This window comes from Macrotis lagotis, chromosome X, assembly GCF_037893015.1.
Source record: "Macrotis lagotis isolate mMagLag1 chromosome X, bilby.v1.9.chrom.fasta, whole genome shotgun sequence".
In the NCBI taxonomy this organism is placed as follows: domain Eukaryota; kingdom Metazoa; phylum Chordata; class Mammalia; order Peramelemorphia; family Peramelidae; genus Macrotis; species Macrotis lagotis.
In genome coordinates this window covers 239,588,665-239,612,928 of record NC_133666.1, presented here as the reverse complement: position 1 = coordinate 239,612,928, position 24,264 = coordinate 239,588,665, and the positions used below count along the sequence as shown (strand labels likewise).

General features: G+C 35.6%; 1 protein-coding gene across 3 annotated transcripts in view; it reads left to right on the top strand.

The window, feature by feature from the left end:
• CCDC125 (coiled-coil domain containing 125) overlaps window positions 1-20,951 on the top strand; it is an 87,340-nt gene extending 66,389 nt beyond the window's left edge. For all 3 annotated transcript variants that reach the window (XM_074200039.1, XM_074200037.1, XM_074200038.1), the window contains 3 exons: window positions 9,743-9,917; window positions 14,253-14,374; window positions 16,609-20,951. In XM_074200039.1, the coding sequence (XP_074056140.1) occupies window positions 9,743-9,917; window positions 14,253-14,374; window positions 16,609-16,923 (612 nt within the window). In that variant the 3' untranslated portion in view covers window positions 16,924-20,951. The remainder of the gene's footprint in view (window positions 1-9,742; window positions 9,918-14,252; window positions 14,375-16,608) is intronic.
• The last annotated feature ends 3,313 nt before the right edge of the window (window positions 20,952-24,264 follow it).

The following is a 24,264-nucleotide window of genomic DNA, read 5'->3' as shown; positions in this document are numbered from 1 at the left end:
CAGGGCTGCTATAAATATTTATGTACAAGTAATGTTTTTACCCTTTTCCCTCATCTCTTCAGGGTATAGACCCAGCAGTGGTATTGCTGGGTTAAAGGGTATGCACATTTTTGTTGCCCTTTGGGCATAGTTCCAAATAGCTCTCCAGAAGGGTTGGATGAGTCCACAGCTCCACCAACAGCATAATAGTGTCCCAGATTTCCCACATCCCTTCCAACAATCATCATTATCCTTCTGGTCATATTGGCCAATCTGAGATGTGTGAGGTGGTACCTCAGAGAAGCTTTAATTTGCATTTCTCTAATTAATGATTTAGAGCATTTTTTTCATATGGCTAATGGATTACTTTGATCTCCTCATCTGTAAATTGCCTTTGCATATCCTTTGACCATTTGTCAATTGGGGAATGGCTTTTTGTTTTAAAAATATGACTCAGTTCTCTGTATATTTTAGAAATGAGTCCTTTGTCAGTATCATTAGTTGTAAAGATTGTTTTCCAATTTACTACATTTCTTTTGATCTTGGTTACATTGGTTTTATCTGTGCAAAAGCCTTTTAATTTAATGTAATCGAAATCATCTAATTGGTTTTTGGTGATGTTCTCCAACTCTTCCTTAGTCATAAACTGTTCCCCTTTCCATAGATCTGACAGGTAGACTAGTCCTTGATCTTCTAATTTGCTTATAGTATTGTTTTTTATGTCTATGTCCTGTAACCATTTGGATCTTATCTTGGTAAAGGGTGTGAGGTGTTGGTCTAATATAAGTTTCTTCCATACTGACTTCCAATTATTCCAGCAATTTTTATCAAAGAGGGAGTTTTTATCCCAATGGCCGGACTCTTTGGGTTTATCAAACAGCAGATTACTATAATCATCTCCTGCTTTTACACCTAGTCTATTCCACTGGTCCAACACTCTGTTTCTTAGCCAATACCAAACAGTTTTGATGACTGATGCTTTATAATATAATTTTAGATCGGGTAGGGCTAAGCCACCTTCTTTTGCACTTTTTTTCATTAAGCTCCTGGCAATTCTTGACTTTTTGTTTCTTCACATGAATTTACTTACAGTTTTTTTCTAACTCATTAAAGTAATTTTTTGGAATTTTGATTGGTAGGGCCCTAAACAGATAGTTTAGTTTTGGTAGAATTGTCATTTTTATTATATTAGCTCTACCTATCCATGAGCAGTTGATATTTGCCCAGTTATTTAAATCTGATTTAATTTGTGTGAGAAGTGTTTTATAATTATTTTCAAAAAGATTCTGAGTCTGTCTTGACAAATAGACTCCCAAATATTTTATATTGTCTGAGGTTACTTTGAATGGGATTTCTCTTTCTAGCTCTTCTTGCTAGACATATATAGAAAAGTTGAGGATTTATGAGGGTTTATTTTATAACCTGCAATTTTGCTAAAATTGCTAATTGTTTCCAGTAGCTTTTTAGATGATTTTTTGGGATTCTCTAAGTAGACCATCATGTCATCTGCAAAGAGTGAGAATTTTGTCTCTTCCTTCCCAATTCAAATTCCTTTAATTTCTTTTTCTTCTCTAATTGCTGATGCTAACATTTCTAATACAATATTGAATAGTAGTGGTGATAATGGGCACCCTTGTTTCACCCCTGATCTTATTGGGAATGCCTCTAGCCTCTCCCCATTGAATATAATGCTTGTTGATGGTTTCAGATAGATACTGCTAATTATTTTAAGGAACAGTCCATTTATTCCTACACTCTCTAGTGTTTTTAATAGGAATGGATGCTGTATTTTGTCAAAAGCTTTTCCAGCATCTATTGATATGATCATATGATTTCTGATAGTTTTGTTGTTGATATAATTGAGTATACTAACAGTTTTCCTAATATTGAACTAAGCCTGCATTCCTGGAATGAATCCTACTTGATCATAATGTATTATCCTAGTGATGACTTGTTGTAATCGTTTTGCTAAGATTTTATTTAGGATTTTTGCATCTATATTCATGAGGGAGATAGGTCTATAATTTTCTTTCTCTGTTTTAACTCTTCCTGGTTTAGGTAACAGTACCATATTGGTTTCATAGAAAGAGTTAGGTAGAGTTCCATCTTTCCCTATTTTTCCAAAGAGTTTATATAGGATTGGAACCAATTGTTCCTTAAATGTTTGGTAGAATTCACCTGTGAATCCATCAGGCCCTGGAGATTTTTTTTTTAGGGAGTTCAGTAATGGCTTGTTGAATTTCTTTTTCTGAGATAGGGTGGTTTAGGTATTTAAACTCTTCTTCATTTAACCTGGGCAACTTATATTTTTGTAAATATTCATCCATTTCACTTAGATAATCAAATTTATTGGCCTAGAGTTGGGCAATATAATTTTAGATTATTCCTTTAATTTCCTCCTCATTGGTGGTGAGTTCACCTTTTTCATTTATGATACTAGCAATTTGGTTTTCTTCTTACTTTTTTTTTAATCAAATTGACCAGAGGTTTATCAGTTTTATTGGTTTTTCATAATACAAACTTTTGGTTTTTATTTATTAATTCAATAGTTATTTTGCTTTTGATTTTATTGGTTTCCCCCTTAATTTTTAGAATTTATAATTTGGTATTTAATTCGGGATTTTTGATTTGTTCTTTCTCTAATTTTTTTAGTTGCATATTTACTTCATTGATTTCCTCTTTCTCCAATTTATTCATGTAAGCATTTAGAGATATAATATATCCCCTGAGAGTCGCTTTGAATGAATCCCATAGGTTTTGTTATGTTGTTTCATTATTATCATTATCTAGGATAAAATGTTTAATTTTTTCTATAATTGGTTTTTTGTCCCACTCATTTTTTAAAATGAGGTTATTCAGTTTCCAGTATGTTCTGGGTCTATATCTCCTTGGCCCACTATTGCATATGACTTTTATTGCATTGTGATCTGAGAAAGTTGTATTCACTATTTCTGCCTTTCTGCAGCTGATCATTAGGTTTTTATGTCCTAGTACATGATCAATTTTTGTGTAAGTTCCATGTACTGCAGAGAAAAAGGTATATTCCTTTCTATCCCCATTAAGTTTCCTCCATAAGTCTACCATATCTAATTTTCCTAACAATCTATTTACCTCCCTAATTTCTTTCTTGTTTGTTTTATGCTTCGATTTATCTAGATCTGATAGCGGGAGGTTGAGGTCTCCCACTAGTAGAGTTTTGCTGTCTATGTCTTCCTGTAATTCTTTCAGCTTCTCCTCTAAGAATTTGTGTGCTGTCCCACTGGGTGCATATATATTCAATATTGAAATGACTTTATTGTCTATGGTACCTTTTAGGAGGATAAAGTTTCCTTCCTTATCTCTTTTAATGCTATCTATTTTTGCTGCTGCTTTGTCTGAGATAAGGATTGCTACTCCTGCTTTTTTTACTTCAGCTGAAGCAAAACATATTTTGCTCCAACCTTTTACCTTTACTCTATATGTATCTCTCTGCTTCAGATGGGTTTCTTGTAAGCAGCATATTGTAGGATTCTGGTTTTTAATCCACTCTCCTATTTGCTTACATTTTAAGGGAGAGTTCATCCCATTCACATTCAAGGTTATGATTACTAATTCTTTATTGCCCTCCATGCTATCTTCCCTCTGTTTGTATTTTCCCCCCTTCCCCCCCTTTTATCCATATTCCCCAGTCTTTTGTTTCTGAAAACCACCCCCTTCAGTGTGTTTGCCCTCCTATATCCTGCCCTCCCCCTTTTTCCCCCTTTCCCTTTTTCCCTTTTCCCTTCTCTTCCTTTTGTTATTTCCCCTTATTTCCCCCACTCCCCTTCCCTTTCTCTGTCCCCCCCCTTTTCCCCTTTTAATACTTGAAAGGTTAGATGTTTTGTAACTTAACTGAGTATGTGTAGTTTGACTTTAAGCCAAGTCTGATGAGAAGAAGATTCAGGTGTTTCTCCTCTACTCCCTTCTTCCCCATTATTACCATAGGTTTTTTGTACCTCTTAGTGTAATGAGATTTACCCCATTCAATTCCCTCCCTCCTCCCATCTCTTTCCTGTCCCCCTTTTTAGGGAAGTAGTGTTTTTTTTACATCATTCTAAGTCATAGAAAATTCTGAGTGTCTGTCCGTTTAGTTCTGTATATTCTATCGAATAGAGTAAAAATTCCTGAGACTTATTAGAGTCTTTCTTCCAAGTGGGGTTAAAGCCAGTTACATCCCATTAGGTAGTAGTCTCATGGATAGGTCATGAATGTCCATCATTTCTGGCTAGGTGTATTCTCTTTGTTAGAGTTACATTTCTCAGGGTTTATGAGAATCTTTTTTTTTTACCCCTATGCTGGGATATAGCCAGTTTCAACTTACTGGATTGCATTTTTTTTTCCTTTTACCACCCCCATTTTTTTTTTTTACCTTTTCATGTGTCTCTTGAACCTCCTGTTTGATGTCCAAACTTTCTGTTTAGCTCTGGTCTTTTCATCAGAAATTTTTGGAATTCCTCCATTTCGTTAAATGTCCATCTTTTTTCCTGGAAGAGAAGGCTCAACTTTGCAGGAAAGTAGATTCTTGGCTGCATTCCAAGCTCCCGTGCTCTTCGAAATATCTCGTTCCAGGCCCTTCGATCCCTTAAAGTTGATGCAGCCAGGTCTGGCGTGATCCTTACTGTGGCTCCTTGATATTTAAATTGTTTCTTTCTGGCTGCTTGCAGGATTTTCTCTTTTATCTGATAGTTCTGGATTTTGGCCACAACATTCCTTGGTGTTTTCATTTTAGGATCTTTTTCTGGTGGGGACCGATGTACTCTTTCAATAACTACTTTGCCCTCCGATTCCATGTTTTCAGGGCAGTTTTCCATCATTAGATCCTGTAATATTAAGTCCAGGCTTTTTTTCTCTCCAATGTTTTCAGAAGTCCTATAATTTTCAGGTTGCCCCTCCTCGATCTATTTTCAAGGTCAGTGGTTTTGTTGAAGAGGTATTTTATATTTGCTTCTATTTTTTCTATTTTTTAATTTTGTTTAACTGACTCTTGCTGTCTCATGGAGTCATTAGTTTCTGTAGACTCCATTATTTTTGGTGGGGAGGAGTTTTCTTCATTAACCTTTTGCAGCTCCTTTTCCAGTTGGTCAATTCTACTTTTGAAAGAGCTTTCCATTTGACCAATTGAGGTTTTGAGAGAATTAATTTCTTTTTACATTTGCTCATTTGAGGATCTGAGAGAATTATTCTCATTTTGTAATTGTCCAATTGATGATCTGAGAGATTTATTCTCCTTTTGTGTTTGTCCAATTGTACTTTCTAAGGTTTTGTTTCCTTGTTGCAAGGTATTAATTGTCTGTCCCAAATTTTTAAGCTCCTTCCTTATTTCTTCAAGGAAGTCTTTCTGGGCTGGAGACCAGATTGTATTTTCCTCAGAGGTTCCAGGTCTCTCTGAGCTGGGGTCTTTCCCTTCCAGGAATTTTTCTATGGATCTGCCTTTCTGCTGACCCTTCTTCATTATGCTAAGAACTTGAGTTGGCGGGGCTGGTTCACCTGGGCTTGAGTTTGCTAAAGGCTTTACTGAGTGCAGTTTCTCTGGCTTGCCAGTAGGAGGTGCTGGTTGCCCTCTCTGGAGTGTCTGTGACCTTGGTTGAGAGGCCTTCTCCCTTTGCCCAAAGCAAGGAATTGGAGGTATTGAATTCTTTTGCCTTCAATCAATGGTGGGCTTTACCCTGGCCTGAGGTGATTCCTCAGCTGGGCTGGTTCTTCTGCTCACACACCTGGGCCTGAGGCAGAAGTAGCTTGCATTTGTTTGTTTGGGAAGAGGCCTCTGTGCAATGGAGGCATGGACTCAGAGTTTCTCAGACCCCAGGAGCCCAGGGATGGTGTCCGCAGCTCTCCTGCACCAGAACTCTCACACCCAGCCTGGTCCCCAAGCTCCAGGGGGACAGCACCAACACCAGCTCCTCTGCTTCCCTGCAGACTGAAGCCCCTTTCGTCTAGCCCCACCACTGATCCAGCAGGTCCGGCTCTCTGACCCTCAGACTCTTGGTTCCAATTCAGCTGTTAATCTGGCTGATCCAGGACTGATCCTCCCTCTGAGCCCAGACTCACTGGCCCAAATTCAGCCAAAGCTGCTGCGGGAGACAAATCCTGAGGTAGATGTTCTTTCTCCTGGCTTTTATTTCTGGGTTTTGTGGGTCGGATTTCTTTTAAGAGGTTTGTTTCATGTGATAGATGGGGAAGAGATCAGGAGACTTTAGAACTGTGCCTGTCTTCTCTCTGCCGTCTTGGCCCTGCTGCCTTCTTCTTAAGTCTCAGTCCCTTTTTTAAAAACAAAAATTTATTTTATTTTTCCCAATTACATGCATTATTAATTTTTCAATATACTACCATTTGCAGATTTATAAATTACACATTTTTTCCCACCCTCCTTTCCTTACACCCTCCTTTTGATAGCAAACAGTCTGGTCAAGGTTGTACACATGCATCTTTTTAAACATATTTGCATATTAGTCATTTTATGTAAGAGGAATTAGGACCAAGGTAAAGGAAAGAAAACCATGAGATAGAAAGGAAAAACGTGTTTAAAAAAGTGAACACAGTTTACATTCATATTCTGTAGTATGGGGTCTTTTTTGTGTTTTTTTCCCTCTGGATGTAGATGGCATTGTTCGTAATAGTCTTCCAGAGTTGCCCTTGTTTTCCGAACTGCTAAGAGCAGCAGTGTCCATCACAGTTGATTAACTCACAATGTTAATGTGTACAATGTTCTCTTGGTTCTGCTCGCTTCGCTCTGCATCAGTTCTTTTTTTTTCTAATTTTATTTTTTAATTCTCATCTTGTACAAATGTTTTTTTTTTACATTAATAAAATATTCTTGTTAAGAGTAAACAAAATACCCCTCCCCCCATGAATATAGACTTGCTTGGGCGATAAAGTAAAGGGGAGAGAAAAAAATTAAAATAAAAAAAAAGAATAATAGTAATAACTGTAGGTATGGCCAGGTGGTGCAATGGACGAAGCACCAGCCCTGGAGCCATGAGCTTCCGAGCCCACATCCAGCCCCGTAGACCCAACAATCACCCAGCCATGTGACATGCAAGCCACCCAATCCCCACTGCCCTGCAAAAACCTAAAAGAAGAAAAAAAAAGACCCAAAATAAAATAAAATAGTAATAATAGTAGGGGTGGCTGGGTGGCAGACAGAGCATTGGCCCTTGAGTCAGGAGCACCTGGGTCCAAATCCGGCCCCAGACACCCAAAGATCACCCTGCTATGTGGCCCCAGGCAGGCCACCCAGCCCCATTTGCCCTGCACCCTCCCCCAAATAATAATAATAAAAAATGTGCTTCAGTCTTTGTTCCAAAATCACCCACTCTGTCATGGGTGGATCACATTCTTTATAAATCCATCGCAAAAGTTACTTCCATATTTTTCCAATGTTGCCATTGCTGATCTCAACTCCCTCCTTTCTTATTTCTCTACTACTATGTACTATATTTTCTCTCTCCTTTCACTCTGACTCTGCTGTAGGGTCACTGAGTGGCGCAGTAGACAGATCCCTGGTCCTGGGACCAAGAAGCCCTGAGCCCCCATACCACCCCTTGGGCCCAGCATCCACCTGGCCTTATGGTCCCGGACAGGCCTTCCAATCCCAGCCCCTTGCAAGAAGTAAGAAAGAAAATGTGTTATATCTGGCCACTCTCCTCCTTTATTCACATCCCCACCCCTTCCCCCTGCTCCCCCCCTTCTTACTCCAGATGCCTATAACCCATTGAGTATAAATGCTGCTTCCTCTCCTAGCCACCTCTGATGAGATCAAAGGTTCCCTCATTCCCCCTTGCCTCCCCCCTTCCATATCATTGCAATAGCTCATTGTAATAATAAAAAAATCTTATTATATGAAATATCTTGGCCTATTCCCCCCTCTCCTTTTTCTTTCTCCCATTACATTTCCCTTTTTTTCTATTGACTCCATTTTTACACCATAATTTATCTTTGAATTCAGCTTTCTCCTGTGCTTCAATTATAAAAATTCCCTCTACCTGCTCTATTAACTTAGGAGGTTCATATGAGTATTATCAGTGTCATTTTTCTATTCAGGAATACATGCAGTTCATCCTCATTAAGTCCCTCATAATTCCCCCCTTTCCTCCAATCTCCATGCTTCACCTGAGTCCTGTATCTGAAGATCAAACCTTCTGTTCAGCTCTGGCCATTCCGAAAGGAACCTTTGAAATTCCCCTGGTTCATTGAAAGTCCATCTTTTTCCCTGGAAGAGGACATTCAGCCTTGCTGGGTAGTTCATTCTTTGCTGCATTCTAAGCTCTTTTGCCTTCTGGTATATTGTATTCCAAGCCCTACGAGCTTCCAATGTAGCTGCTGCTAAGTCCTGTGTGATCCTGACTGCAGCTCCATGATATTTGAACTGTGTCCTTCTGGCTGCTTGTAATATTTTCTCTTTGACTTGGGAGTTCTGGAATTTGGCTATAATATTCCTAGGGGTTGGTTTTTTTGGGATCTCTTTCTCTGGGGGATCGGTGAATTCTCTCCATTTCTATTTTGCCCTCTGCTTCTAGAATATCAGGGCAATTTTCCTGTAGTAATTGTTTGAAAATGATGTCAAGGCTCTTTTCATTATCATGACTTTCAAGTAGTCCAATAATTTTTAAATTATCTTTTCTAAGTCTGTTTTCCATATCAGTTGTTTTTTCAATGAGATATTTCACATTTTCTTCTAATTCTTCATTTTTATGGTTTTGAAGTATTGATTTCTGATTTCTGGTAAATTTATCAATCTCCCTGAATTCTATTCTTTGTCTGAAGGATTTGTTCTCCTCAGAGAGTTTTCTTATCTCTTTTTCCATCTGGCCAATTTTGCTTTTTAAGGCATTCTTCTCCTCAATAACTTTTGAACTGTTTTATCCATTTGACCTAAGCTGGTTTTTAGCATGCTATTTTCTTCAGCATTTTTTTGGATTTCCTTGACTAAGCTGCTGACTTCATTTTCATGTTTTTCCTGCATCTCTCTCCTTTCTTTTCCCAGTTTTTCTTCCAACTCCTTCATTTGATTTTCAAAGTCTTTTTTGAGCTCTGTCATAGCCTGAGCCCAATTTCTGTTTTTCTTGGAGTCTTTAGATGCAGGAGCTTGTACCTCCTCATCTTCAGACTGAGTATTTTGATCCTTCTTGGGCTCCTGAGTGAAATATTTTTCAATGGTCTTCTTCTTATTTCTCTGCTTGCTCATTTTCCCATCCTGGGCCTGGTTTGGGGGTGCTTTCTGAGCTTTTGGGACACTCCCACAAGGGTCTCAGTGTGTGAGGCTCTGTCCTCCCTCCTGGTCTGTGAATGACCATAAGTGCCCCCCTCTGCCATGGGGCTGAGATGGGGGGGGCTGCTGTTCTATAGGGGGGGCCTAGACTGCGATCAGGATCTGAATGTGGTCAGAGCCCCAGAGTCCTGTTCCAGAGGTAGAGGACAGAGCTTTGCAGTCTCTCTTCACCCTGCATCAGTTCTTGTAATTCTTTTCATGCTTCTCTAAAGTCCAGCCACTCATGGTTTCTTACAGAACAGTAGTTCTCTATAACATTCATATACCATAACTTGTTCAGTCATTCCCAATTGATGGGCATCCTCTCAATTTCCAATTCTTTGCCTCTACAAAAAGAACCACTATATTTATTTTTGAACATGTCCATCACCCCTTTCTAGTTTGGAAAAAAATTTCCAAGTCCTATAGTAATTACTACCAGTAAGCAAGCACAGACTTCATGCAGGTTACTTACTAAAACTTTTCTTTCTATTACAGTTAGAAATATTAAGGAAGAGTAAAGAAGAAGCTTATATAATGGCAGATGCATTCAGAATTGCATTTGAGCAACAATTAATGAGAAGAAATGAGCAGACCCTGAGATTGACACAAATAAATAAAATTTATAAAAAACCAAACAAGTGGCTAAACTGGAAACACCTTAAGGATGATGGTAATTGTATATCATTTAAACATTCTGCAATTTTAGGAGCCCAGTATATAGAATGCTATGCATGTCGATTTCAGTTGTGCTCTGTTATAGTAAGGCTACAACATTAAGTTCACTCATAGTTGTCTGATAGTTAACAAAACCATCCATGGAAAAATCCCAACAATGGGGCCATTGAAGAGCATAGATGCAAATGAGACTTTGAGCATTATGAGGTCATCTCACAAATCCCCAACACATTCTTGCTTGGGTCTTTCATGTTCATAGGAATGAATATATTTAAAAGAAAATTATATACTTTTTAAAAACATAAAATATTATTAAAGGGGAGCTATCAGGAAGAAATAATAATTTGGAGAGTGGCAATGAAAACCAAGTTGAACAATATGCTTTACTTAACCTCTTCATGAGCTTTCCTTTTTTCAGTTCTCCCCATGTGGTAATAAAAATGACCAATGTCATGGCTTTATTCTCTGATACAATAATGTATTGTATTTAACTCTGAAGGAGGCCATTAAATGTAGAGTAACAGGTTTCACTTAATCTCCTAGCTTCTTCCTCATTTATAACATGATGAGATTGATTTAGTTGACCTCTAAGGTGCCTTCCAACCCTAAAGCTATGATATTTTGGCACTGTCTTTTAAAATCAAAATTTCCTTCCTAAAATATTCTGATAATGTGAGGTTTATTCTTATACTCTGTTATTTCATGTTTATTAAAGACAATTTTAATTTATTATTTTTATCTAAATGTATTTTTTGTTTTGAAACAATTTTAGTGATTTTATATACCTATACATATATATGTATGTATTTAAAGAGCCCTGAAGTTTAATTGATATTTAAGAAGTAGGATTAAATCTGTAATTATAGAATCTAGCACCCCAGAAATGTAAGAATCCTTAGAGGTCCCAAAGATTAATTGACCAACTACTTGTTGGCTGTGTTGAAGAGTTCTTGTCATATATGAATTGAACCAGATAACCTAATAGTTTCCTTTAATAATATTTTATGTTTTTAAATAGTATATAATTTTCTTTTAAATGTATTTTATAATTTTTTATAATTTAATAATTCACTGAGTAGAATTTATCTCTGAATAGGAATCTCTTCTTTTGCTATTTTGAAAGTTATTGTTATTGAAAAACCACAGAAGGATTTTAGTTAAATATTCATTAGTTAAAGTTCCGTAGACTAGGCTCTTAGTAATACATATTTTTGAATCCATTTGCTATTGTTTTAATAGTTAAGTTATCTTTAGTAAACAATAAAATTAGTAGAAAAGTAATGATATCCTGGTATAGCAAATCCAAGGTATAGTTTAGGCATCAGTGCAGTTTGATTTATTCTATTCCCACCCACCCCAATTTCTCTATGACATGATACAGTTTACAAAATATCTCTCTCATACATTTTTGGGGTAGGTAGTACAAGTCCTTTTTACTTGGACAGGAAAAACAAGTAAGCTTCAAGTTCTTGATAAAGCTAAAAGTTACAGAATCTGGAAATAATTCTATAGACTTGCCTTCAACTTCAACTTTTGATTGATTTAGAAATGTGTAAATTTGAAAAACACAAAGAGTGAAAGGTGATATTTGTTCTATTTATCATTTGTCAAGAGTTTAGTTTTGTTTTGGGCAGTAATGGTAATTAGCAAAACAAAATTTTAAGATCTCTTAGTTCATTGAGATAATCTTACAGAAAGGTTTTAAATTATTTATCTCTAATTTTTTTTTTTTGCCATTTCACAAAATTTTCCTAATCTTTTCTGAACATCTGGGGGCATCTGCTTCATTTGATAACAGTGGTACTACAACAATTTAATGTAATTCAGTAAGAATCATTACAACAGAAAGGCAACAATGTAATGTGATAGAAAGGAGAACCTGGTTTTGGGGTCAGGAAAGTCAAGGAAAGTGTTGAGCTGAATTGGCTCAAGAAAGGATTAAGATAGGGAAAAGACAAAGGAGTAGCTAGTGCAACAGATTTGGATGATCAGGTAGAGAATAGCAGGATCAAAGAATTAGAGACCATGATGTGAATGGAGAACAGGGTTTGATATAGGGAGGCAGAGGAAGAGATGAAATGCCAATAGATAGTGATCAGATAAAAAAAAATCAGAGTTCTTGAATGTAGAGGTGTGGTACATTTGTGGTTGGTGACGGGATCAAGTGCATGATCATTTTGGGTGTGACAGACCTGGGGTGGAAATCATGAGGAACTAGGTTAGAATTTGAGAGAGAGGGGGAGAGAGAGAGAGAGAGAGAGAGAGAGAGAGAGACAGAGACAGAGAGAGAGAGAGAGACAGAGACAGAGACAGAGACAGAGAGACAGAGACAGAAAGAGAAGAGTTTTATGTGTAGACAGGATTTGGAAAGGAAAGAAAGACTATGAGAGCCAGGTACTGAATTCACTGAAGGAGGAAGGGAAGTATCATGGTCTATAAAATAAAAAAAAAAACCTTCCATGATTTTAATTGACTGTTAGATTTGGGTTGGATGAACCTTAAAGGAGGAGAGGTCACTGAGTGATGGTGGTAGGGGGAGAACCTGAAAGTAATGATGTGGAGTAGAAGACACAGAACATAAAAAGTAGGTGAGGTGTTAAAGTCTTAGTTGAAGTGTAAAGAAAGACTTGCAATGGGCAAAACATCTATGAAATATGAAAAAAAATTTCTATTTGGAAAGCCAGCTATGAAAAAGTGATGAAGGGAGGTGAATTTTTCTTTCCCCTCCCTCCAATTGGCAATTGAAGTAGAGCTACTTGACCAGTTGAAGATCCATCACCCAGCTAGGAACAGGCACAGAATTAAAGTAATTAAGGCAAGGAATAGTTATATGAAGTGTGATCTATGTGAAGAGATTCAGATTATTAGGAACTGAGCTGCAGTGAATAAGAAGTCCAGGGAACCTAGATGAACAATCTGTGTAATGGAGGTGCTCCACCCAGGGGGACTAGATTGAGCACATGCCAGATGTATGATTTACTTGGTGCATATTCTCCATGTGTTTCCTTCATGTGTGCTTTATATATTTGTCCTTTCCACTAATTCTGTGCTTAATTTTGTGACTAGACTTTGGGATGGTTGGGTGGGCTGTGACTATTCTTATAATGCTATTTCTGTAAATGCTTTAAGCTAATTGCCCCTATTAGCTTACTTTTAAAGGTAATCCATCATACCAGTGGAGGCTTGTGAGCTATAGTAGTAGTATGAATAGTAGCTTGAATCCCGGGTAACCACCCTTTTGGGACCCAATATTCCAAGCATATTGTGTGATTTGTCTGGAAGGTGGACACTAAAATAGATATTTTATTATTGAGCTTGTTTAGTAACTTAAGTATCATAACAGTTTTTCTGTTACTCTTTCCATGTGTTCATTGGAATTTTTCATTCTCATTTTCTAACTTTTATGTGGTTGTAGGTTAATATGTGGTTCAGTTCTTTTTTTTTGTTGTTGAAACTTCCATACCCACAAAACTTTATAGATTCATAAATTAAACAAAATTGAAAGGAAACAGAACGTATAAGTTTATGATTATTTGATTAAAGTTAATTTTACAAATCAAAATGAAAATAGGATTTTTCTACTTTTATTTGGTATTTTATTCTTTATTTGGTTTGTATCATTGATGTTGCTCAACTTAAAATCACACTATTTTAAAAGAAAGAGCTTTTTAAAGAATCAAAATATATAATATCACATTACCAAATTGATTCATTTCTACTAAATGAGTTATGAAGATATTTCTTCTAATACAGATGTTTCATACTCTCTTCTTACTAGGATACATATATTGAATGATTTTTTTAATGAGAAAAGATTTTGCTGTGCTGCGCAGATATTCTGATGTTTAGGAAGAATGTTTGTTCAGAAATTAGGAGACTTGATCCTGTCACTTAATAACCTCGTGCGTGCCCTTGGATCTAGCATAAGAGCTGAGCCTCAATTCACTCATTGCTGTTTATTATTTATTTACTTATTTTGGTTTTTGTAAGGCAAATGGGGTTAAGTAGCTTCCCCAAGGCCACACAGCTAGGTAATTATTAAGTGTCTGAGGCTGGATTTGAACTCAGGTACTCCTGACTCCAGGGCTGGTGCTCTATCCACTGTACCACCTAGCTGCCCACTGTTTATTTTTTTAAGGGCATCATATCTGATCCTCTCTTAGGTTCACCTTATAGGATCTTTCCAATTATGGCTTGAAAATCATTGCAGGTTGAAAAACGCTGCTCAATTAAACTTTGAAAATTCTTAAGTGGTCTTTGTATACATGTAAAAATAAGCTATTATTTCATAGTGCTGTGTTTCACTTGGACTTAACATGTGTAATTTTAGGATTTGTGTTACAAAAGAAGAATAACTTTGGACAGAAGATAACAGGAGTACTTGAAGCCAATTCTAAGAAAATTGAAGACCTGGACAATCCTCAGGAAATCTTTAGAATCCTGGTAGATTTGGTCAGTATCTTTAGTTTCTTCTCTGGGGAAGCTAAGGACCTGTTCAGCCCTATTTCTTGTAACTTCTCCATGTAAAACTTCTGTTCAAGTCAACCGTATCTACTTGTTGTTTTACTCCTTAATACAACTTGCTCATCTCTGTCTTTATGTCTGTAACATTCAACTCCGAATACCTCTCTCCCCTCTCTTGAGTGTCCATCACTTCATGTCCTTCCCTAAAACCTGGAGCACTCTACTTATCTATCATCTGCCTCTTCAAAACTAGGCTCAGAGTGTTTCCTCATAAGTTCTTGATTCATGTCATACAGTTCTATTACTCCTTTTATTCAGTGTTCTCTTGAGCACTTATATATTCTGATCATATCAAAGGTATAATTGCTTTTGACATGTTGGTCTATAAATCACAGTATGAATGATTGCATGAACAGATGTTCTCTTTGAAGTTTTGCTTCATGAGACTCTAAATGAAGAGCTTTGCTTTCCACCATTATTATTATTTTTTTAAAGGAAGATTTTATTTATTTTGAGTTTTACAATCCCACCCATTCTTGCCTCCCTCCTCCCACCCCCCACAGAAGGTATTCTGTTAGTGTTTACATTGGTTCCATGTTATACATTGATCTCAGTTGAATGTGATGACAGAGAAATCATATCCTTAAGGAAGAAAAATAAAGTATGAGATAGTAAAATTACATAATAATATAATGCTTTTTAAAAAAATTTGATGGTAATAGTCTTTGGTCTTTGTTCAAAGTTCATAATTCTTTCTATGGATACAGATGGTAGTCTTCATTGCAGATAGCCCCAAATTGTCCCTGGTTGTTGCACTGAAGGGATGAGCAAGTCCATCAGGGTTGATCATCACCCCCATGTTGCTGTTACGGTATACAATGTTTTTCTGGTTCTGCTCATCTCACTCAGCATCAGTTCATGCAAATCCCTCCAGGCTTCCCTGAATTCTCATCCCTCCTGGTTTCTAATAGGACAATAGTGTTCCATGACATACATATAACACAGTTTGTTAAGCCATTCCCCAATTGAAGGACATCCACTTAATTTCCAATTTTTTTGCCACCACAAACAGGGCTGCTATGAGTATTTTTATACAAGTGATGTTTTTACCCTTTTTCATCATCTCTTCAGGGTATAGACCCAGTAGTGGTATTGCTGGGTCAAAGGGTATGCACATTTTTGTTGCCCTTTGGGCATAATCCTAAATTGTTCTCCAGAAAGGCTGGATGAGTTCACAGTTCCACCAACAATATATTAGTGTCCCAGATTTCTCGCATCCCTTCCAACGTTGATTATTGTCCTTTCTGGTCATATTGACCAGTCTGAGAGGTGTGAGGTGGTATCTCAGAGATGCTTTAATTTGCATTTCTCTAATAAGTGGTTATTTGCTTTCCATTATTTTTAACTGCATATAAAGTTTGTATGTAATGGTTACTTAGTAAAAGTTTGATATTGAAAAATTAGTGACTAAGTAGAATGGTAAAATAACCTCTTATTTATAATGTACCATTCTTGTAATATATTTATATATTATCCACCAAAGCAGTCCTGTCAAACTTAAGTGGATATAGGGCCACAAATCTATATATGTTTCTTGTGGGTCACTTGTTAACTTAGTTTTAAAATGTAATGTTTTCTGTTTTATTGCATTTTTATTTATTTTATTAAAAATTCCTCAGTAATATTTTAATTTGGTTTGGGCCACTTTTGGGAATATTGTGGGTCACACATGATTGGGGGCCACTTTGCAACAAATAATTCTTTTAATATTTTATTAAGACATAGAGATGTCCCAACAGGACATTCCATGGCTACCCCAGTGAACTCTGGTTAGTTTTACCAGTTCTGTGAAGGTTTTTGAGTATAAATTAAACAATAGTCTGTGCATTTATCCTCTAATGACAAGGCAAAGCTATGTGTAGAGAACCTCATATCCATTAAATAGTGAACTCCTTGAGGATGAGAACTGATTTTTTTGCTTCCTTTATACTCCCCAATGGCTTAGTACATTATAGATAATTAAAAGCTAGTTGATTGATTGTTTGACACATCTGTAGGAGGTTGGACACCAGGTTTTGAATTTTTCATTCATGGAAGTTGTTAAGGGGGTCAGTGGGGAAAATAGTGATGGAATTTCAGATATTCCAAACTGTTCAAATTAGTCTTGGTATTTATTGCCTTAATTGTGTTTTTAAAAGAATTTTTATTTCCCATACATACAGTTGAATGATAAAGAAGAAGCTTTAGCTCATCAGAGAAAAGTTAGTTACATGCTTGCTCGGGAACTGGAAGAAAAAGATGCCAAAAAGAAAAATAAAGATCAAAAATGTGTGAAAGAGGACTCTTCATCTGAAAACCACTCATCCCCAACTTCAGATCCCCCTAGTTTATTTGATTCTGTATGTCCATATTGTCACCTTCCTAAATCTAGGAACTGTATTTGTTCAGTGCCTAATCATAAAATAGATGAGACTTCTACAGAAACAGTTCAAAAGTCAAATTCCTTGTCATCAACGATCATTTTTAGAAGAAAGTGAATTTGAAGAAATGGAATTAAAATTGAAAGTGGTTTGTAAAACTGTTAAAAAATAAGATTCTGTGCCTCTTACTGTGTTTTGAGAAGTTTTGCACCTATGTTGCAGTTTCTGAGCCTTCCTAATTTTAAAACAGTCATTTGACCAAACTATGGAAATAATGAATTTTTCTATAATTTAATATTGTGATGAAATATGTGCTTTGAAATATTTTTAGAATAGCATTTCATTTAGTGTTTATTTGTTAATATACTGAAACTAAACATATAAAATGATTTAGGAAGAAAATAGAAACATAATTATTGAATTAGGTAATATACTAAGTCCCTAAGTTGGTTAAAGGAATCATGGAACAATTTTTCACATACTGGTCTAAGAAATTGTGGCATTCATCCAATTCTTCCAGTGGAACACTTGACCTTAGCTACTGAAGTAGTTTTTAGTCTTTTTTTTAGTGAACTATTTTATATAAAAAGTCAAGAATTTAAGGTTTCAATTTGTTAATTTTAGTCCAAAATTTCAGATGATGAAATTTTCCTTTGCTGATTTCTTTGGGCAGAGTATGCAAAGAATCTATTGCTTTTCACTTCAAAGTATTGCAGATTTAGTTCTGGAGGGATCCTCAGAAGTAGTTTAGTCTAACTTTCTCTTTTTATACATGAGGAAATAAGCCCAGGGAAATGTCATACAATCCTGAATAGAACTCAGATCTGTAACTCTGGTCATCAGATTCAAGTGCATTGTTCTTTCCACCATAATCACTGTCTCTTATTAACCAATTTGAACATTTTATGTAGCTCAGTGACTCAAGTGAAATAGCTACCCCTTAAGTCATTGTAGCTTAGGAAGTGTATTATATTGTCACTATAAGAAGTAGAAGTCAGATTCACACCTAATTTAAATCTTTAGTGAAAAGACAAGTTACAGTATTCAGACAGAAGAGATTGCACTGTAATTTTGAAGTTAACGTATTTATGCAAGAAGACATTTGTGAAAGATGATGAAGTAATAGTAACTGAACTAACTTGGTAGAGCTAAGTGCTTTTTTTTCCTGAGGCAAAGTTTTTCAGGCCTCAGAAACTTTCACCATTGGATTTAAATTTTGCAGGTTTAATTTTTTAAATCAATAAATTACTATGTTAAATAAAACTATTTTTTAGGTTCAGATAGAAGGGCTGACATGCTATGGTCCACAGGGTCGTGAAAAGACAGACATAACTGAATGACTGAACAAAAACAACTAAAGAGAATCTGGAAAATTTTGTTAATATTTCTATAATTTACTATTGAAGGAAAAGCATTTAACGAGTTGAGGTAGTTAAAAAACTGAGTTCAGTATATAAAACAGGTACTTGACATTTTTTTTATCTAATTCCTAATTTGAACAGCCCAACCAAGGTCTTGTGACATTTTACCTCACCAGCATTATGAGGATATTAGGTAGTATTTATAAATTTTTTTTGAATTCTTTAGAGAAAGGAAAAATTACATTTTTAGTAAAAGAATAATACTTAAATATGGCTGATAAACATAAGGTACCATATTTCTATTTGCTACATCATATAGTTTTTGAACCATTTGCTCAATAAATATATCAACAGAAACACTGAAGGGTATTCTATTTAAAAACCAATACTTTACTTTGCTCTTGTGCTGTCTTCTATAATTTGATATTTGTTGGGAGTTCTTCACCATTTTTAGTTTTTTAATTTGTTTTTGTATTTTTATTGCCTATTTGAAAATATGAATTCTGACTGATATCCTTTATTCCACTTATATATTCGTTTGCCTTTGATCATTTATGACTTCAGTTGATATCTTTAGGCTTATACCAATGACTGAGGTAATCTTTTCTTTTTCTTTTTGTTTCTGAGAGTTTAGATTATCACTGAGAGTTGTTTATGTATGTACCCATTTTGAATATAGTGTACTGTATTTGTACTGTATTTTGGTACAGGCCTATGCTAATAAGTGCATTGTAGAAAATGTTTTGTTCTATCACTTGTTTGCTCTGCTGATTAACTGATATAGATAATGATAAACTGTGTCATTTTGAGGTTCAATCCAATATCCTTTTTGTCTTTATTTAAAATTCATCTTTATTACTCTCTTCACATCATCCATGCTGCCCTGTGGGCACCTTTCTTTATGAATTTAGTATCACATTTATTCTCTCTTTCAACATCATTCTCAGAGATTCCAATATTTATAATGATGACTTCAAAGTTCTAACCCATTTTGACTTCAAACCTGACTCACTCCACTCTACATAGTCATACATTAATACGACCCCACTTTAGTTCCATTTTCCAAAGAAGTGGCCTTATCTCTGACTTCTTTAACTCTGCATTTGTCTCTCCTACCACAGCTTCCTTATACATCTCTGCTTCCTACTGTATTCACCATTCTTCTCATGTCACAGATAATTTTTAATGTTTATTTTCCCACAATTACATGTAAAAAACAATTTTTAGCATTTGTTAAGTTTTGAGTTCCAATCTATCTCTCCTTTTCCTCTCCTCTCCCCAAGATGTAAACAATTCTATATAGGTTATATGTGAGTAATCATGTAAAACATTTCCATGTGAGTCATTTAGTGGGAAAAACTCAAAACAAAAAAGAAAGAAAGGGAAAGAAAGAAAAAAGGAAGAAAGAAAGAAAGAAAACAAAAAATAGTATGCTTTGTTCTATATTCAGACATCATCAGTTTTTTTCTCTGGAGGGGGATAGCTTGGATAGGTTCCCATGAGAACTTTGGGATTGTCTTGGATCATTGTATAGCTAAGAATAGTTAAGTCATTCACAGTTGTTCATCCTATGATATTACTGATGCTTTTTACAATGTTCTCCTGATTCTGTTCACTAATCACAGAGAATTTTAAGTCATTGAACCTGTCTCTCTTCAACAATTCATTATATCCTTATTATCTTTCTTGCTATGATGGTTTCAATACGCAATATCTCTTCCAGCACTCTGGATTCCCTAATACCCTGACATCATTCCCAGATCTTTTGCCAAACTCTAAGCTCTTCATGACAATCCCTCCCCAATGACCACTATAATCTTCTTCTCAGGTTATTGAACATGCTTTGAAAAAAGGTCAGAAACCCTGCAATGTTTTTCACCACACATTCATATAATCTAATTCCCAACTGCTCTCAATACTGATCATTAATCTTTTTTCTTTTTGGTCATCCCCCATTGTCTTTCTAACACACTAATCATAGTGTAACCATTAGTGAAATCATTGGAGTTCTAAGGAACTAACTAAAGTTTGGTTACTTCTTAATACTTTATTACTCCCACAGAGTAATTTACTCTAGGTGTGACTCTGAAATAAAATTTTCTTTTTACACTTGAGGCATTGTTCTTTTGTTCAAAAATAGTGTCAGTAATATTATTCAATATTGTTTTAGGCCTTTTAAAATGAAGTGAAATAAAATAATGGAGCATCTACCTCCCAAAACAGATACAAAAACCTATATGAACTAAAACATAATATGCTTTTTTTTACACAAATAAAGTTAGATCAAAATAATTGAGGTGATATTTATTGTTCATGGAAAGGTAAAGCCAATATAATTTTTAAAATGACAAATATGACTATTCAAAATCACCCTAATTAAATTACTAAAATATTACCTGAGTTATAAAAATAATAACAAAATTCATTTGGAAGAACAAACTGTCAGGAACTTCAAAGAAACTAGAGGGAAAAATGTGAAGGGAATAGAATCATCTGTATCAGACCTTAAACTAAGGTGAGAGCATTATTGATGGATAATTTTGATTATTTTAAACTAAAATTTTCTTGTACATATAAAATTTATGTAACCAAGAGTAGAAGGAATGAAGAAAATTGAGAAAAAACCTTCAAAGGCAATCTCTCGGATAGGATGTAATTGGGTTGGAATAGTGTGTAGTAGGAAATTATGAGCAGATCGTTTTAGAAAAACTCAGAAAGACTTGGACCTATGAAGAAAGATGCTATCCACTTTCAGAGAAACATGACAGGAAGAAATAAACATAGTATGGTCTTACATGCAGGTGTGTGCATATAGGTGTGTTTATGTTCATGTTTATAGATATCTATGTATATTATATATATATATATATATATATATATATATTCATGCTTAATAGTAGTCTTTATTGGGGGGGTGGAGGGAAAAATAAAGTAAAAAGTGCATAGGAGAGAACAAAAGAAAACCAAAAAGGAATCAAAGAAAATCTGTGCAGTTTTGAAAACAATGCAGGATTTATTATATAGGTTTTCTTGAAATGGAATTTTATTGTTTTATATTAAATCTTCTATGGTCTGCTGTGTATATGGTGATTTTTTAATTCTTTTTTCATCTTGTATTTAAGAATAAAATAAGAAAATTTACACCCCCCCCAAAAAAAACCAAACAAAACAAAGAAAAACAATTAGTAACAGGATTAGCTGAAGGAGAAGAAAGGAAAGAGAAATATCAGACAAAAAAGAGAATATTGCAGTGAGGGGAAGAGAGCCAGTGGGAATGAAGCCACCTTTAAAAAGTTATGGAAGGACATAATATTGTGTCTGCAATAGAAGAAGGAATTTGAAACTGAAAAGCTTCTGCACAGGCAGAGGGATTAGAAGAATAGTGCTCAAAGAGGACAAATATTTACATCAACATTATCTGGTAGGTTTGGTATTCAAGCTATATAACCAATTGAATACATATAAGACTAATTAGTAGCCAATCCTTAATACATAAATGGTCAAAGGATATGAATGAATAGTTCTCAAAAGAATTGCATATTAATTCACAACTACATGAAAAATAAATGCTCCAAATCATTAATAATAAGAATGATGATGCTTGTCCATTTTCAAGAAGACCGAGAGTAGGGGTGGCTAGGTGGCACAGTGGATAAAGCACCAGCCCTGGAGTCAGGAGTACCTGGGTTCAAATGTGGTCTCAGACACTTAATAATTACCTAGCTGTGTGGCCTTGGGCAAGCCACTTAACCCCATTTGCCTTGCAAAAACCTAAAAAAAAAAAGACCGAGACTTCAGGGAGGTGATGTCATGACATTCATATGCATTGGATTTGAATAAGGGGAGTGTTGTGTTAAATCACCAATCTCACTTTCTCCTCCAGTCATCTGGATTCAGTGGCCAGATATAGATATATAGAAAGTTTCTGGAGATAGCCCTGAATGTGGAGCAATTAGGGTTAAGTAACTTCCAGCAAGGACACAGAGCTAATAAGTGACTGAGGTAATATTTGAACTTCGGTCCTCCTGACTTTAGGACCAGTGCTCCACCCACTGGACCATTTAGCAAATAAAACAACCCTGAGGCTTCCCCTTACATCCTGAAAAATGGCAAAAATATCTAAAATTATGCTAATATTTAATATTGGAGGGATTTAGAGAGATAGGTACATTAATTCATCAATACAATTTGAGAAAGCAATTTGGAATTATGCAAATTAGGTGACTAAATTGCCCATACCCTTTGAACCAAAAACTCCCTTGCTGAGTTTATGTTCCAAAGAAGCAATGAATAAGAAAAAGTACTTTTTGTGGTAGCTAAGAATTGAAAACAAAGTGGATGCCCATCAATTGGGGAATGGCTAAACACATTGTGATATAAGAATCTAATGGAATATTACTATGCTGTAAGAAATGTATATGATGAATACAGAGAAGTATGGAAATATCTCTATGAACTGATGCAGAGTAAGGTTAAGCAGAGTCAAGAAAACAATATATACAACAACTAAGAATAAATGGAAAGAAGAATGACACAACAAAAAAAGCTCAAAGAAAATAATATAAAATTATGTTTGAGCAGCACTCAAAAGACATAAGAGAAGAAAGTCCCAATCTAACTCTTCATGGAAATGGGAGATCCACAGGTGTTATACATTGCATATATTTTTGGATTTTTTTTAATGTATTGATTGGGTATGTTGTTTTTATTTCTCTCAAAAAATAGTATTCTTTATATGGTATGCCTCTCTTGGAGGCATATTATTGTGATGTAAAAATAGGAAAAAAAAGTTTAAAATTTTTTTTTTATAAAAACGGTTTTTATTAAGATATCTTAACAAAAATGCCACACCTCTCTCATGGTGGGAGAGAGGGGCAGGGAAATCCCAACATACAAGCTCTTTTATGCACTTTGAAAGACTTTGTTCCTGCCCCATTCATGCCAATCATAGGCTGGGGTCACAAATCTAATTGATACATTGGTTCCTATATGTTTTTCCACCCTGCTCATTATACTAATGAGCATAAAAAAGTTTTAATTAGGATAGAAACTCTGGGAAGTCCTTTTCCTACCCAGAGGAAGACCCTGAAGGAGTATCCACCCATATCTACAGTAATTTGTTAGTTTTTCACAAGGTTTTAAAAGATCCTGGAAGTATAGTCAGTTCTCCAGAGGTGTGTACCAACTTTTGCCACAGAACCAGGTGATGTCTTATATGGAGAGGCCAGCAGAACCTTGCAGCTGCTGTCTCTTGAGGACAAAGGGAGAGAGGAGGTGATGTTTAAATTCTTGCCTCAAGGCCTCATGATCTGGGGGCATTTGGCAGGGACTAAGGAAAAGAAGGACTAAAGACTAAGGGCAACTAGAGGTACAGTGGAGAGAGCAACTGGAATCAGGAAAAACTAATCTTCCTGAATTCAAATTTGGTTTCAGACACTATCTATATGACTCAGAGCAAGTCATTTAACCCTATTTGCCTCAGTTTCCTCTTCTGCAAAATGAGCTGGGGAAGGAAATGGCAAATCCCTCTAGTATCTTTACCAAGAAAACCCCAAATGTTCTCAAAAATTCAGAATTAACCGAACAAGGAAAATCTCCAAGAAGACAAATAAAAAAACTACTTAGTCAAGCCAAAGATCACAGAATTACCACATTTAAGGTGTCAGGAAGGAAGTGGGAAAAGGAGATTGTAACCTAAAGACTCACTAAAGGAGATTAATGGAGACCCACAGGATGTGGATGGTTGCCCCATAATTTATGCATACTATTTGTGACTCCTCTTTCCTATATTGGTATTGCTGTGGTCCTAGACTATCTTAGTATTTAGTCACTTTGATTACAACCTTATTCCTCATAAACAAGCTTATGTTAAGCCTAATCTTTAAGCCAAATCAAAAAGTCTTAGCCTTCACACATTTTCACTCCATTGTAGGAAATTCCTATCTGGCACTTGACCAAGAGTCTGCTCTGTTTTTCTTTGTGAGCAAGATTATTAATGCTTGTACTTTTCCAAGGATAGAAAAGTATGCTTGGAGACTTGGAGTGGCATATGGGCCAGTACCATACAAAGTCTACTTAGAGATGAAATGTACTTTTC